The sequence below is a fragment of the Carettochelys insculpta genome, chromosome 3, assembly GCF_033958435.1.
Source record: "Carettochelys insculpta isolate YL-2023 chromosome 3, ASM3395843v1, whole genome shotgun sequence".
In the NCBI taxonomy this organism is placed as follows: Eukaryota; Metazoa; Chordata; order Testudines; family Carettochelyidae; genus Carettochelys; species Carettochelys insculpta.
Window position 1 is genome coordinate 88,600,706 of NC_134139.1, and position 15,841 is coordinate 88,616,546.

A 15,841-nucleotide genomic window follows, 5' to 3' on the forward strand; every position below is an offset into this window, starting at 1 on the left:
ACAATGTAAACCTGGCCTAACTGTCTGCTTAAAATGGGTTTATGGCTACTCTGTACTACTAAAATGGTGCCAAGAAGACATAGCATACCAACAAGCAAGGCCTAGCCCTATTCAAACCAGGAAATTCAGAATTAAAGCCGAAACTCAAACCACTACAATGATTACACACATTGGTAAGACCCCATCAGGTTAGTACCCCCATGCCTTTTCCATAATTTACAGCACATCAAAAAATGACATAGCCCCCAAACTGGAACATATATATCAAGAGTGAACCTACAGAAACCAAACCAGTTTACCTGAGAAGCCCAGAACAAAGGGATTACCAGCCATGGAACTATCTGGTGAAGGATAGGGGATCTCATCTTGCATCATACTGTAAGAGAGGTCTAGCTTGCCTCTGGAAGGGCACCAACTCAAAACCCCTGAGAATTCCTTGGCAGCCACACTAGTCATTTCTACTCTATGGCCTGCTACGTAAAGCATTTCTGCCAAAAGCAAATGCTGTATTGGCAAAAGTGTGCCTGAAATAAATGGCAACCCCAGGCATGTGAACAGGAGCAGAATGTGGCCTGTAGTGGAAGACCTGCTAAAGAAAGGATTGAATAAATAGCACTAGGTCAGCTCTGTGGGGTTCATATTAGAAATGCATTGTCATTCTGGAGTTTTTGTCCTTCGTTTGGTTCAGACTAGAAAATGAAAGGTTTGTTTTAGAGATTCGTAGCAGATCCAGTCTTGCTCCCAAGAAAGTTAAGGGGAAGTTTGTTATTGGCTCAAGATCAAATTGTTAGTTTCTATATAAAATGTGGAAAGAACAAAACACACCACACAAAGCATCTGGGGCTGATCCTCCTCTCAATTATATCATGGTGCTTTGGAACCTAGGCATAGCAAAATGAGGATCACCCCCAGGGGGAAGATTATTGGGTGCTGAGCACTCACCAGCTGCCAAGCTTTTCCCCCTTCTACCTCCCTTCCCCCTCTCACCCACTGGTGGCCCTGATCACCAACTCCTCCCTGGCCTGCTCAGCGCTTGCAGAGTGCCACAAACAGCAGATTCACAGTGTTCTGGATGCTCCAGGAAGGAGGGGGAGACCCTACACCTCATTGATTTCACTCAATACCCCAGAGCCATAGGCATGGGGTCAGAATGTAGAATTAAATTTTTGGACTATGATCACTCACCATATCATCCTCTGTGTTGTGCTCAATGCATTGGGGACCCAGTTCTGATGGGGCTTTCTGGATACTACAAAAATATGACTAATTCTGTACATTGAATTATATACTTGTACCCTGATAAAACAATTTAGCTTTCAACTAACAGTGGATGGCGGGAGGGGAACATTCAATACATAAAATTAATAAAGTTATTTTAAAACATATTACCTTTTCTATGTGGGGGTCTGACAAATTGTCGCTGGGAAACGTTTTGTAGCCTGGAGCTTTGTAGTCGTTGACGGGGAACAGGAGAGGATGAAGATGAAGAAAGAGTTGGAGAAGCAGTGTGTGTGTGATACAGTTGAGAAGGCACAGGTATAGATGCGGAGGAGCGTGGCCAGGCCAGTCTTGGCTTATAAGGTGAATGTGGTTTGTTAGAGGACTGAGAAACTCTGGAGACTACAGAAGATGACAGCCTGCCTTGTGAGATAGGGAGAGATTGTTTTAAAGTGGGAGGCTCTTCCTCCTCCTCTTTTCCTTCTGCAGAGTTTACTTTGTGTATTAGAGGAGAGCCCATGGGTTTTGTTTTATCTCTTGCACCATTGCCATTCATAGTTGACCTGCCTCTAGAATTGGCGGAAGATGTCCCGCTTGCAGCTGGAGGTAATGTGGGTTTCTCCACCACTTTCCCCACATCATAATCATCATTCTCATCCTTTGAAACTGACTGGCGAGGTTTAGATAAAGAGGAGAAAGGAACTTTTGGAGGAGGCTCCATTTTTGATGGTGGTGATTGGAATGGGCCATATTTTTTCTCATTTTTGGATGCTATTCTAGTAGGAACTCTGGAACCCGTTTGTCTCAAAGAAGTGGAGGATGACTTTGAAGATAAAGACGTAACTCTGCTATTATGATTGTCCTTTTCTGTGTCAGTGACAGAACTAGAGCCTGACTGGGTGGATTTTGATTGATCGGAAGACAAAGATGGTTTATACAAATCTGACACAGGTTCAGTTGATGTGGCTACCCTGGATCCAATATGTCTGCCTGCTGGCAAGGATGAACTGGATCCTCTGGAAGAAGTTGGCGAGTTATGTCTACTTCTGTGTTTTTCATCAACTGTACTAATTTGAGAAATTGATGGCTGGAGCTTTGAAAGAGATGAGCTAGAACTTCCATGAGACAAAGAAGGAGATATTCTCTTAGAAGAAGAGAGATCTTTAGTGAATGCAGAATGGGCATTTACTCTGTCATTTGCTTTCTCCTCCTTAGCCACGTCCTCATACTCCTGTAGTTTTTTATTACTTCTGGGGGAGACCCGAGAAGGAAGACTGCCTCTAGAATTTACTAGGGAGAATTGAGATTGAGACTGACCAGCGTGTGCCTTTTGAGAAGAGCTAGGTTCAGAATGGAGAGTTTTGGAGGATGAAAAACGAGAGCTCCCAGTTGATGTTCTTTTAGACAAAGGTATACTTTGTTTTGACTTAACGAAGGTTTCCTTCTCCTCCTTACCTTCCTGATCATCAGGCTGCTGCTTAGAAGCAGAAGGCTGTACAAGAGAATGCTTTTCCACAGTAGTCACTGATGAAGACCCAGGACTATTTCTTCTAGAAGAGTCTGCTGAAGATGACTTTCTAGAAGATGAAGGTGATCGGTCATGGACAATTGTTGAGGGTAATGGTTTCTCATCTTGACCTTCCAGTTCTCTAGTATCTCTATCAATATTGGAACTAGACCTACTGGCACTAGTTGAAGTTTGGCGTGCATTAGCTGGAGAATGAACCTGTGAGGAGACAGCAGAATAAGGGGATTTAGAGGGTTGTAGCTTAGATTCTTGATTACTATTTATCTTACTTAGAAATTTATTGCCTGTAAAAGATGATTTGTGCTTGAGCAAATTAAAATGTTCAGATGTAGCCTGTCCAAAAGAAGATCTAGAATTAAATCTAGAAGAAGAAGAGTTTTGTCCTTTTTCTTCCCCTTCTGTTTCTGTGTTTTCACTGTAACTACCTTCATCTCTTCCATCAAACTTATGTTTAGCAGAAGATGGGATGTAAGAATTAGTCAAAGAATGGCTAGCAGAAGCAGAAATAGCAGACTGTGATGATGCAGCTGCGGTGGCTAATTTTGGATCCTTTGACATGTGAGGACTAGAACCTGCATGAAGTTTTGTTTGCAGTGATGCAACTGAATCTCCATTATGAGAAGAAGAACTGGAATGTGACCTATCATTTCTACTCTCTGCCTCTTTGTTATCATAATTGTCATAACTATCACGGGTGTCAGAGCGAACAAATTTAGAAGCAGAATGGTGTGAATGTCTTTGAGAGCTCGTAGCTGTTGATGATGTAGGTGATTTAATTGGCACAGAAGAAATGTGTGGCTTAGACTGATGTCCCTGGACCATCTTACGAGACACGGCAGACTGCTGATTCAATGGGAAAGCTACGTGAGTGTGATCTGAAGTTTTTGGAGATACTTGACTGGACCTAGTTTTTTTTAATGGCACAGAATCTAGACTTACTTTCTTCTCCACCACACTATCTGCAATATCATGAGGTACATTTTCAGAAGGCAGATTATCTAAAGGGCTGTTACGGGAAGCAGGAATGTTAGAGTTGTCTTGTCTCTGATGCTTTGTTTCACTATCAGTGTACTTTGGAATGGGGGAAGATGAAGGGGATGAAGAAGGTTGGGTTAAGGAAGATGACGATGAGACATCTTTGTCTGCACTTGTTTGTCTCGCCCTTACTGGACTGCGTGGTCTCACTGGCATTCTACCTGAAGAAGGGACAGAGGGAAAAGTTCTAGTAGGAGAGTGGGGCCCAACATTTCTTCCCTGATCTTGGGTTTTAGGCAGTTGTGTTGGAGTTTCATTGGAGGAATCATGACCATGTGTAATTTCAGTAGATTGGAGATCAGGTTCTCGCTCTGATGTCTTTTTAGAGAATAGCTGTGATTTATTCAGCACTCCGCGACCAGCCAAGAGTTTATTCTTAAATTCAGAAAGAGGAGTGTTTGTATTTCGACCACTAGCAGAACTAGAGGAATGAACAGAAGTGTGCTTAGAAGAAGCTGATGGTTGGATTTTCTGAGAAGAAACAGGAAAAGTTTGAGATGGGGATGGAGGCACAGCAGCACCAGGTTTTTTAGATTCCATCTTATCCTGAGTATTTGTTTGTTGATGAACATTTGAATCATCTTTATTGTCTGCAAAAGAGGAAAAATACTTTAAAAATCTCAATGATATGTGTAAAAACAGCATAAAAACTGGCGAAGGAAAATGAATCAGCTGGCAAAATCCAGATCATGCTTTAGCACACTGGTCAGTAATTAATTTAGTGTTAATCAACTACTGGGAACAAATATCACTATATTATCAATGGTGGAAAACATAAAATAATAAAACAATCAGTTAAGATTAGGCAGTGCTAGACAAATAATTGGAACATGATCTTCAGCATAGCCTTATTGATTTTTTAGGACCATAGATTCTAAAGACCAGAAGGGACCATTAGGAGCTATTGTCATCATTAGGAGTGCAGGTCATCATTCTTAGAGCAGATTTTTTGGAAAAACCTTCAACCTTGGTTTAAAAATTGTCAGTGATGACAAAGAAATCCACCATGACTTCTTCTAGTGGTTAACTGCTCTCACCATTTAAAACATAAGCCTTTTTTCTAGTCTGAATTTGTCTAGCTTTAGCTTTCACTGTGGCTATGCTGATATATACAAGCTGAGAATCCAACCCTAAATGCTACATTAAAAATAGATGATAAATCATGTTTTTGTCTACATAACAACATACTAATATCAAGAAAGCAAGTATTTTGGAGTTTTGCCTGAGTAAGGAATTCAGAACTTGGCACCTTAACATTTAAAATTTAATTTTTGAACATTGCAAATATTGTCAGGAAGAGCAGAAGCAAACAAAATGCAGCATATATTTCAACAAACATTGTAAAGCAAAAGGAATATATATATTCATGCATCAGGTCACTAAACTGACAGAAATATAGGTTTATTTAAAATACTTGTTTCCCTTTATACTGTATGTGGCATGAATATGATAATTGATTGGATCAGTTGTGTCATGACAGATCTAAATTTCAAAAATTAAAAGAAAGTGGCTATTGAAGTACCTTTGAAATGAAATAGTGTTTTGAAACTGGAATTGTACAACTTAATGGAATAAAAAACCAATGACTGCAATAAAAAGTGACACAAACAAGTCAATGGCAAGTCTGTAAAGACTGAACCGTAGGCACGTGATACTTACCTGCTGGCATAACAACACTGAAGGCTTTAGACTGAGGACCTTGACCCCTCCTGTTTGCTGCACGAATTTTGAAAATATAGCGTTCCCCAGGCTGCAGACCATCAATTATGGCAGAAGTAGTATCTCCACGATAGGTGAGGGACTTTGCTCCGAATGGTTTGAGAGCCGGGGCGTATGAAAGAATGTATTCTGAAATGATTTGGCAGACGGTTGGAAGGAGGAAACTGAAAACAGTCCTGTTTCCAGCGGACAGACTGTATGGGTAGGATGAATTAGAACGTGCATTACTAAAATTAATACATTAGCAATGCACGTCGAGTCAATAGCTGGAGTATAAAGACATCATATACAGTAAGCTTAATAAGCATTCTTTCAACATAATGGACAAAAACACATACCTATAGTAAATTAGCCAATGAAACACATACAACACAGGAGATAAATCCTTCCACGGAACATTTAAGCAACAACCTTCATTGTTGCTGGTTATACCAACCAATAATTGTGACAGGAGCTATGCATCCCAAATGGAAGGCAAGCGAAAAAAATAATAGTCACAAAGTCAAACACTAGGCTGTTTAGCCATTGTTATCACATTTTTTGTTTACAAACAATGAAGATTCAAAAAATTCTAAATTCATCATTTATTACAATAAAATATAACATGCTGAGTTGAATAATAGCCAGAAAATTTGCTGAACACAATGAAACACTAATGTTATAACCAGTTTTTAATTTCCTTGTACCTGTTGGCAATAAAATCCAATCCAATCAATAACTGCTCTGTATTACTAATCCAGAGTTATTTATGTTAATAAAATTATGGTGGTACTGATTGGAAAAACACTGATAGTTAGAAAGTTCAAAGCTTTTCATTCTGATAGAAATATTTTAAAAGATTGATACAAAACAATGTATACATCCAACTAACCTTTAAAGCATGCAACATTAAAAGCAGCTAAAATATTTTGATTGGTACTGCTTATTCTTTTATCCTTTATTAGCTATAGTGTCCTCACAAAGTTATAATCACTTTACTTTTTAAGACCCCAATCTTGCAGGCGTATCCCCACATTGAGTACAATCAGCCTTTGTAGGGTTCCGCCAGATGCAAAGGTCCAACCACTAGACCCTTGGCAATACTGAGATTTTAGGCTCTCTACTACAGGTTGCACCTCCCGGGTCTGGCGCCTTCAGCACATGACCTGTCCCAAATGAAGGAATTTGTCAAACCAAGAGGGGTCCCCTGTCTCCAGCCCTCCTCCGTGCCATTAGCTCTGTTTCTAACACCCCCACCCCCCCAGCCCCATTACCGCCGGGCCTGTCCAGGCTGTCACCAGGTTCAGCCCCTGGACCCTGCTGTGCTGATGGTAGCTTCAGCGGTCATCCCCAGTCTTGGCAAGCTGCCAGTTGCAGACTCCACCCCTGGTCTTGTGGACACTGGCCTGAGACCTGTGGATGTTGGCTCTGGCCCCAGTCCTGCAGAGGCCAGTCCCAGCCCTTGGCCAAGCTACCAGACTGCCACCAGCCCTGGCCCCCAGCTGCTGGACTGGCATTTCATTTGTGATATCAGAATTGTTTTGATAGCAAAGGCTTTGTGACCTTCCAGACAAAGCACATTGGCTTCGCTGCAAAGCTGGGAAGGAGAAACTCCTCTTGTCTATGCAGCAATTGTTAATAAGAGAAGACAATTACTGGTATGGTCAGCTACTATTTGCCCAGAAGTTTCCTTTGTTTGAGCTCACCACAGAGTGGAAGTCCCTCCTGAAGAGCCCGAGCTCTGAACATCTGTACATTACGTACAGAAACAGTGTCAATTTAACTTTATAGTGTGATTTCTGCAGGTCACTTTGTCTTTAATTTCTCTCTCATTCTGTGAATGAGCAGTAATGACTTACCCTTTACTTTTCCTTCACTCTCTGCAAGAGGTTCCCAAGATGCAGTGACAGAGGTTGCTTTGTCTTTTATTGGCCAAACATCTAAATTTTCAGGTGCAGTGGCAGGAGCTGTGAAATATTCAGTAATACGCAAGAAAGGAAATTAAGGCAAGAAGAAATGATTATAAACAAAGACCCTTTTCTTCCCCTCGTGTCTGCATCCTGACACGTTCTGTGCAAGTATCTCAAAGAAAAAAATATGAAAAGCACTGATGAAGTATAGGTCCATCTGCAACTGCAGCAAATCCAATTTTCAAAAGGTACGTCATAATAAAGATATTATTGATACACACCAGCTTCTGGGGTTCGTTGGTAAACAGAAGTACTCCATTTGCCTTCCCTTTCTCCTTCTGAAATTTGCACTGCAAATTCATACACGGTGTCTGGTATCAGCTTATCCACTAAAACCCGTCTGTTAGGCACTTTTTTATAATCCCACCTTGCTGACTCCCCTTTCTCTCGATAACGGACAGTGTATCGCCTGGGAATGGAAATGGGAAAGCCAAAAATTCATGCCCCGTTAACAGAAGTCAACAGAATCAAATGCAGTTCAGGCCTTTTTCTATTAACGTGCTTGGCAAAAAAGCCAAAAACAGAAACAAAACAAAAACTACAGTGATAGCAGAAGAGTGAGTAACTAGGAGCTATACAATTTATTTTGAGTCCTGTATCTACATGAGGAGGATGCCGCCAGGGTAGGTATACCAGTATATTATACCAGAAAAGTGTTCCTGAAGTAGACATCTCTTACCCCAGTGAAACTACGGTTATCACTACAGCTTGTTCCGCCACCCAGAACAAAACATGCAACATGAGTAAAAGTGCAGGTTTGCTGCTATAACTGCCGCTTGAACTGCTGTAGATTTGTGACTGTACAGCTATGCTCACCAGGGATCCCAGCTCTTGACCAACATGTTTGACCAATATAGCTGTGTTGGTAGAACTCTACAGTATAGATGCAGCATGACGATCTCTGTATAGTAACAGAGAGGAAGCCGTGCTAGTTTATATTCTATCAAAACAAAAAAGTATGCAAGCGAGCACTATAGTAACTCAGAAAATTCCCATCCCTGTTCAAACCATGTGTTAATGTGTTGAATTTGAATATAAAAGAGAGTTCCGCAGTCTCTCTTGAAGAGACAACACTCTTGAAAGAGAGACTGCCAAACTCTCTTTTATATTCAAATTAGACACGTTAATATGTGGTTTGAACCGGGATGGTAATTTTCTGAGTCACTATAGCGGCTCGTTTGCATACTTGGCTTAATCTAATTCTTGACTCCCTCTCCCCCTCTACTCTCTGACTTGCTCACCTTGATCATTTTTTTTTCTGATTTGTCCACCTTGATTAGTGTTTTTGGTTCTCTGTGCCTTAAATATTGAGTCTGTTCTGGTCTGGCTATGCTCTGAAGAAGTGGGTCTGCCCCACGAAAGCTCACCTAATAAATTATTTTGTTAGTCTTTAAAGTGCTACTTGACTGCTTTTTTGATATGATCTCTGTAGTATGTCAGTTTCCCCACTGCTAAGGTGAATGAGATGGGAGTTGGTTGCTCCCTGAGAGGAATTCAATCTAGAGGAGATGAGGTAGGCTTGAGCATTGTTGCCCTCCAACAAGGGATGTGACAGAGAGAGGAGGTCCTTACTTTGGAGACCGGGGTTATTTGGAGCTCTGCCATTGGAGACAAGCCAAAACAGCATCTCTCAGCACTTCACTCTCCTGAGCCACAATCTTTTGGCTGTAGGTTCCCCAGTGCAGCAAGAGTTCCAGGCAACATCCACCCCCACAACCCCCACCCAAGTGGCATTTTACATCAGTAAGGACCAGGCCCTGAATATATCCCATTGTCTCTTCTCCACATATACTTAGATTGCAGGTTTTGAAGCAGGAGCCCTCTTTTCATGAGACAGGGTATCGGTGTGGATAGACTCTTGACCAAAAAGGCAATTCCTATGGTCCTGTTTTGCCTCCAGTCAAGCTATGCCTTTAACTTACACTTTATTTTAAATGGCAAACAGAACTGTAAACAATGACATTTTAATATATGTATTGAAAACAGCATCTCTAAAAGTAAATTACCTAGTTGCTTCAACCTTCTTCTGTTTTTCATATACAGGATCTGTCCACGCAACAAGCACAGATTGGGAGGACATAACACGAACACTTATATCTTTTGCCCCCTCCAGCTCATCCTCCTCTGAAATGACAAGGTAACGTATTGAGTCAGTAATGAGAACTCTGGAGATTTCAATGCAATAGTAATTGTACCACAACGATATATGACTAGCACAGAAGACGATACAGGATATGCTGATAAGAGGTAGACCATCTACAGCAATGTATTCTCCTTGCTATGTGTTTTTATACAAGAATATGATTCAGTTCTGTTGTCCAGAATTCCATAAGCATTTAGTCAACTCTAACCAGGTATTTATAGCAGACAAATTATTAAAATACTCTCATTCCTTGCTTCAGCAAACCCACCTCTAGGGCTCTGCAGGGGAGAGAAATTCCATGTCATGAAAGACTTTGAATTGTGGATTAAATTGTTTTATTCCTACAAAAATGAAACATTTCACTTCAATTTCAACTTTATTTTTAAATACAGAATATACAATTTGATTAAAAAGTTACTTCAACATGAGAAATCAAATTATTTCATTCAAAAATGTTAAAATGGGACATATTCAAACTGTAATATGATGTGGAGAAAACAATGCTTAGCCATGTTGATTTCTAACCTCAGATTCAGTACACAAATGTGAACTATTCCTCATGTCCATGGTAGAGGGGAAGCAAAAATCTGATGCAGATACTCAGCCCCTCTGAAAATCAGAGATGTTTACATTCAGGCACCCAAACCTGAAAATGTAGGACTGTCCCCCTTGCTATCATGGCCAACAGGAGCTTTGCCATTGAATTCAATACTTTTTGCACAAATCTATTGAGTCCATTAGGCAGAAATCTATTCTACTGTTATTTACTATTTGTATTACAGCAGCAACCAAAGACATCATCGGGGTCAACACTTCAGTTTTCTAGGAACTCTACAAAAATCTGGTAAGAGACAGTTCTTGTCCCAGTCTATAGTCACAAGCAGCATATATTTCCCTTTTTATATGCATGGCTCCACAACTTGCCCACAACTTGCAAACAACATACCTGAGATCTTTCTCTTGGTTAAAGCTGCCCTATAGACGGGCTGACTCTGTGCCTGGGAATTCCTTGACTGCAGTGAAACCATGTAAACTGATTCAGATGCTGCATGTGGAAAAAAGCACAGAGAATTTTCCATATTTTTTCCACGGCAATGTTTCAATACTGTCAAGCAGAAGTCCTGTCACATTTTTATCAAGAAGGAAAAATCAGTTTCTTTGAGAAGTAATTTGGAAATTGTTGAAATTTACCTCTAGAGTTTTTCACCTGCATAAGTGCCATAGGCATGGGTGCATTTTAGAGACAAGTACATAATCTATAATATTAAACAGTGATGCATAAAGCCCATAATCTGAAACTTTTGGGTTTTTTTTTACTTTCTCCTGAAAATTTTGCAATTATTTTAAAAGCATTATTTGCTCTCTCTCAGTGGCAGCAACTTACAGAATAAAGACAGTGAAACACAAAATGTTGCAGTTTAAAACACTGCATGATATTTTTCATCACGATGACTCCTTGATCCAGTGGCCACTGAGTTCATGGAAAGAATCCCAATGATTTCAGTTCATATTACCCCTCAATAATATACGGCATTTACCCTTAATTGCATTGATGGGTGATGAGGCTAGACAGCACAGAGAGATTTTCTGCACAGATACCTCATCCCAGCAGCAGCACGACAAGGTTCTACAGCTAGCTTGCTGGGCTGTGGGAGAGACTACCACACCTGGCAGGGCACTGCAGGCAACTTGCACGGAACTTGGAGGGAGGAGAACAGGTTGCAGGAGGGAAGAGTTTGGAGCAAGCATCAGGAAGTCAGTCTGTGTGCACATGGCTAGAATGCTAGCTGGCGTTGTAACTGCCCCGCAAACAGCTCTCTTCATAAAGAGCCTGTTTAGTTTACTGTTAACAACTCAAACCTCTCTGATGCAGAAAGCAGTCAACTTTGGTGCATAATATACTGCCCGCCCCTCTGAACTATTCAGCCTATGCCAGTAGGCTGGCCATGCCCGCCGTTGGGAGGAGAAGGAGAAGGGAGGGGAAGAACAAAGGGTGTAACTGTCCTGGTGCATTGCGATTCAAAAGGGACTGGGGCTCTGGCCACTACCACTCTAAGTTGCTGCTGGAGCACTGTGTTGTAGACAACTCTCAGGGCTGGCTGAGGAGTGGGGGCCCTGTCCCTTCTGAGCACATGGATCCAGCCCACCTTCACCTTGCTTAGGGGCCCAGCGAATTTATCATCACCACTGAGACCAACTCAGGAAACTTGCACAGAGCCAGTCCTGCTTCACTCCCTTGTTGGTGCATAGGGTAAAAGGAATCTTGTCCTCTATGATAAATAGTGTGTCCTGATTCAGCAAGATACTTGAGCTTGTGCCTGGCCTTAAGTCTCACTTGGTGTGGTTACTCACAAGCTTAAAGTTAGACACCGTCTTAAGAACATTGCTGAACCTGGAGCTAAAACACCAAGGCCATGTCTACACTAGCCAAAAACTTCGAAATGGCCATGCAAATGGCCATTTCGAAGTTTACTAATGAAGCACTGAAATACATATTCAGCACCTCATTAGCATGCAGGTGGCTGCGGCACTTCGAAATTGACGCGGCTTGCCACCGTGTGGCTCGCCAGACAGGGCTCCTTTTCGAAAGGACCCTGGCTACTTTGAAGTCCCCTTATTCCTATCCGCTCGTAGTTTTTGGCTAGTGTAACAATAGCCCTTATGTTTAAGTGGTTCTATGCCAGGATGTGGATAACTTGCCCCCATTTTGAAGGTCTCTAAGTGTGTCTTAACCAATTTATTTTCATATAAATATAGTAGCTCAGAGATGAAGTTATCTTGATCCTTCTGATCCTTGTGCAAAGTGCAGCAGGAAGCGCAAAGTAGTTTGTGCTGGTGCTGACACAAGTGAAAGCCAAATGTGGACACAGAAACATTGAGCATTTGACTCTTGCAACAAGTGGAAATATGTCTCATTCCAATGAGTACCTGCCCTGTTCCTCTGATAAGAACAGTGGTGTGAGCAGAGAATGACAAGGCATGGATTTAAGTGTGACACTTAGAATGTAAAGGAGAGACTTAATGAGGCATTCTTTCTTTGGCCTTAATTCTATTAGGCAGGACTAACTTGGTGGCCACATGCAGGCAGTGCTCTCTTTAATGCAGGACCGGTTTCTGCTGAACTTTCTAACCTGGCCAGCATCTTTTACCTTATGCTCACATGTGCACACTCTACACTGCGTGGAGTCAAGCCCAAACAGTGTGCATACACGTGCATGGCATTGTCATTTAAACTACAGGCTGTACCTCTCTCGGTGCCGGACGAGAGAATTTGTCAGACAATGGAAAGTCAATATTGTCTTCCACTTTACCAACACTTTCACTGCTTACGGGGCTCTTAGAAAACATTTGGGGTAAATTACAGCTAAAGAACAGCACAGAACACTGAGAGCCACGACTGGTGGCTGTAAACAAACTTTATGGGACCATGGGAAACTTGGCCACACCCATGATAAGGGGTTGTCTATCTAACTAAAATCATGACAGATTACAGATGTTGCCGGACGAGAGGGTGCTGGACTAGAGAGGTTCAACCTGTATTAACATATGGCCCATGATCCCCAAGCACTGTTAAAAATATAAATGTTTCCAGCCTGCATTTGTCTTGCTTCATCTTACAGCCATTGGATCCTGTTATACCCTTTGCCTGCTCATTATCACTTGTATACAGTAAACCCTCAATTTTACGGACCCCAATTTAGCAGACTTTGGGAACGACAAATGTCCGCCGGACCCTCATTGTTTCTGGAGCCCCCATTAGTCCATTAAATTGAGGGTTTACTGTACTTTCAGACTGTTATCAAGTTAGGGTTATCAAGTTAGGACCTTCTTTCTGTTAAATTAGGTTGGTCTCCTTGACTCTGTCGTTAGAAGGTACATCTGAACCATATTGTATGTGAAACTAAAGGAACAGATAGCAAGCTGATATGCTAATGCTCACCTAGTTTCTTAGCTTCATGTCTTTGCTCATGTTTTTGCAGAGGAACATAACTCATCTTTCGGTTGCTTTCCCCGTAACCTAAGAGGTATCCTTGAGGTCTACGTGGACTCCTAAGGCTTGAAGAGTGAGGCAGCTTCCACCGGACAGGTAACTTGTCTGGAGATCGGACACGTGCTCTCAAAGGTTTGTTTGGCACTTCCTTCTCTTCAAAAAACAAACAAGGAAACACACAAAACCACCATAGTTACTATTATGTATTTCCTGTATATGGCCACAGTTGTTTGCATGTTTAGCTATAAAATATCAAAATCTGTTTATAGCTCTTTTTTAAATTTTGCAATATATCCAACCCCAATAAAAACACACTTTCAATATATTTTTCTCAGGCACTTGAGACAAAATAGTGTAAGACATCCAAAGTGAAAACATATCATATTGCAAGGAATCCTGCCAGAAATCTGGGATGTCTTACAAATCTCTCCTTTCATCTTTTCCTTTCTCCTCCCTCCCCGACAGCTTTAGGCACATAAGTATGTTATCTTCTGGCAAGTGTTGAAGGTCACTATAAAAATCAGTACAGAAATATTATGCTATTTACAACTTTCCTATAAAAAATACTGTGTACACAGAAAGCAGTTTCAGTTCTACAGTAGTTGTAGTTCTGGTCAACTACAGCTTCTTGACCATGCTTTCTTGCATGTGCCTGAACTTTTGACTTCTAAAGTTCAAAATTACAAACTTACTTTATATGTCTGTGTCTACACAGTGAAGTTATTTTGGAGTAACAGCCGCTATTCTGAAATAACTTTGTGAACATCTACACAACGCAACCGCTATTTCAAAATAATTTTGAAATAGCAGATAGTTTATTTCAAATTTGGTAAATAGTGCCTATTCCTAACATAGATATTTCAGATTAGGGGCTGTGTAGACAGGAATAGGGGCTATTTCAAAATAAGCTATGGTGCATCCAAGGGCTCTATTTTGAAACAGAATCATAGAACACTAGGGCTACGTCTACACGTGCACGCTACATCGAAATAGCTTATTTCGATGTAGCGACATAGAAATAAGCTATTTCGATGAATAGCGTCTACATGTCCTCCAGGGCTGGTGCCGTCGATGTTCAACGTCGACGTTGGGCAGCACCACATTGAAATAGGCGCTGCGAGGGAACGTCTACACGCCAAAGTAGCGCACATCGAAATAAGGGTGTCAGGAACAGCTGCAGACAGGGTCACAGGGCGGACTCAACAGCAAGCCGCTCCCTTAAAGAGCTCCTCCCAGACACACTTGCACTAAACAGCACAAGATCCACAGAGCCAACAACTAGTTGCAGACCCTGTGCATGCAGCATGGATCCCCAGCTGCAGCAGCAGCAGCCAGAAGCCCTGGGCTAAGGGCTGCTGCACACGGTGACCATAGAGCCCCGCAGGGGCTGGAGAGAGAGCGTCTCTCAACCCCTCAGCTGATGGCCGCCATGGAGGACCCCGCTATTTCGATGTTGCAGGACGTGGATCGTCTACACGTGCCCTACTTCGACGTTGAACGTCGAAGTAGGGCGCTATTCCCATCCCCTCATGGGGTTAGCGACTTCGACGTCTCGCCGCCTAACGTCGAAGTTAACTTCAAAATAGCGCCCAACACGTGTACCCATGATGGGCGTTATTTCGAAGTTGGCGCCGCTACTTTGAAGTAGCGTGCACGTGTAGATGCGGCTTAGAACAGGAAGGGACATTGAGAGGTCATCGAGTCCAGCCCCTTACCCTCACGGCAGACTCAAACACCGTCTAGACCATCCCTGGTAGATGTTTATCTAACCTGCTCTTAAATATTTCCAATGGAGATTCCACACCCTCCCTAGGCAATTTATTCCAGTGCTTCGCCACTCTGACACTTAGGCAGTTTTTCCTAATGTTCAACCTAAACCTCCCTCACTGCAGTTTAAGTCTATTGCTCTTTGTCCTATCCTCAGGGGCCAAGGAGAACAATTTTCCTCCCTCCTCCTTGTAACCCTCTTTTAAGTACCTGAAAACTTGATATAGCCTCTATGGCATGTGGACACTCTATTTTGAAATAGCTGAGCACTATTTCAATATGCGTTTTGTATGTAGATGCGCTATTTCAACATAAGCTACTCTGTAAAATCTCTTCTGGAATAGCTGATTTCGAAATAATGCTGCTTTGGAGACATAGTCTGTGATTGCTCATACAGGAAATACCACAATGGATACTTTATAAAAGTCATTTGCCTTTTATTTTGTATTTCTAATAAGTTAGAAACTGCCCTCTTAAGAAATCATATTTAT

The 15,841-nt window shown here is 41.8% G+C and overlaps 1 protein-coding gene across 2 annotated transcripts in view; it reads right to left on the reverse strand.

The window, feature by feature from the left end:
• FNDC1 (fibronectin type III domain containing 1) overlaps positions 1-15,841 on the reverse strand; it is a 123,834-nt gene that overhangs the window by 55,571 nt on the left and 52,422 nt on the right. For both annotated transcript variants that reach the window (XM_074990295.1, XM_074990294.1), the window contains 7 exons: positions 13,533-13,736; positions 10,539-10,637; positions 9,456-9,573; positions 7,671-7,858; positions 7,339-7,446; positions 5,441-5,629; positions 1,390-4,371 (listed from right to left, as the gene is read on the reverse strand). In XM_074990295.1, the coding sequence (XP_074846396.1) occupies positions 1,390-4,371; positions 5,441-5,629; positions 7,339-7,446; positions 7,671-7,858; positions 9,456-9,573; positions 10,539-10,637; positions 13,533-13,736 (3,888 nt within the window). The remainder of the gene's footprint in view (positions 1-1,389; positions 4,372-5,440; positions 5,630-7,338; positions 7,447-7,670; positions 7,859-9,455; positions 9,574-10,538; positions 10,638-13,532; positions 13,737-15,841) is intronic.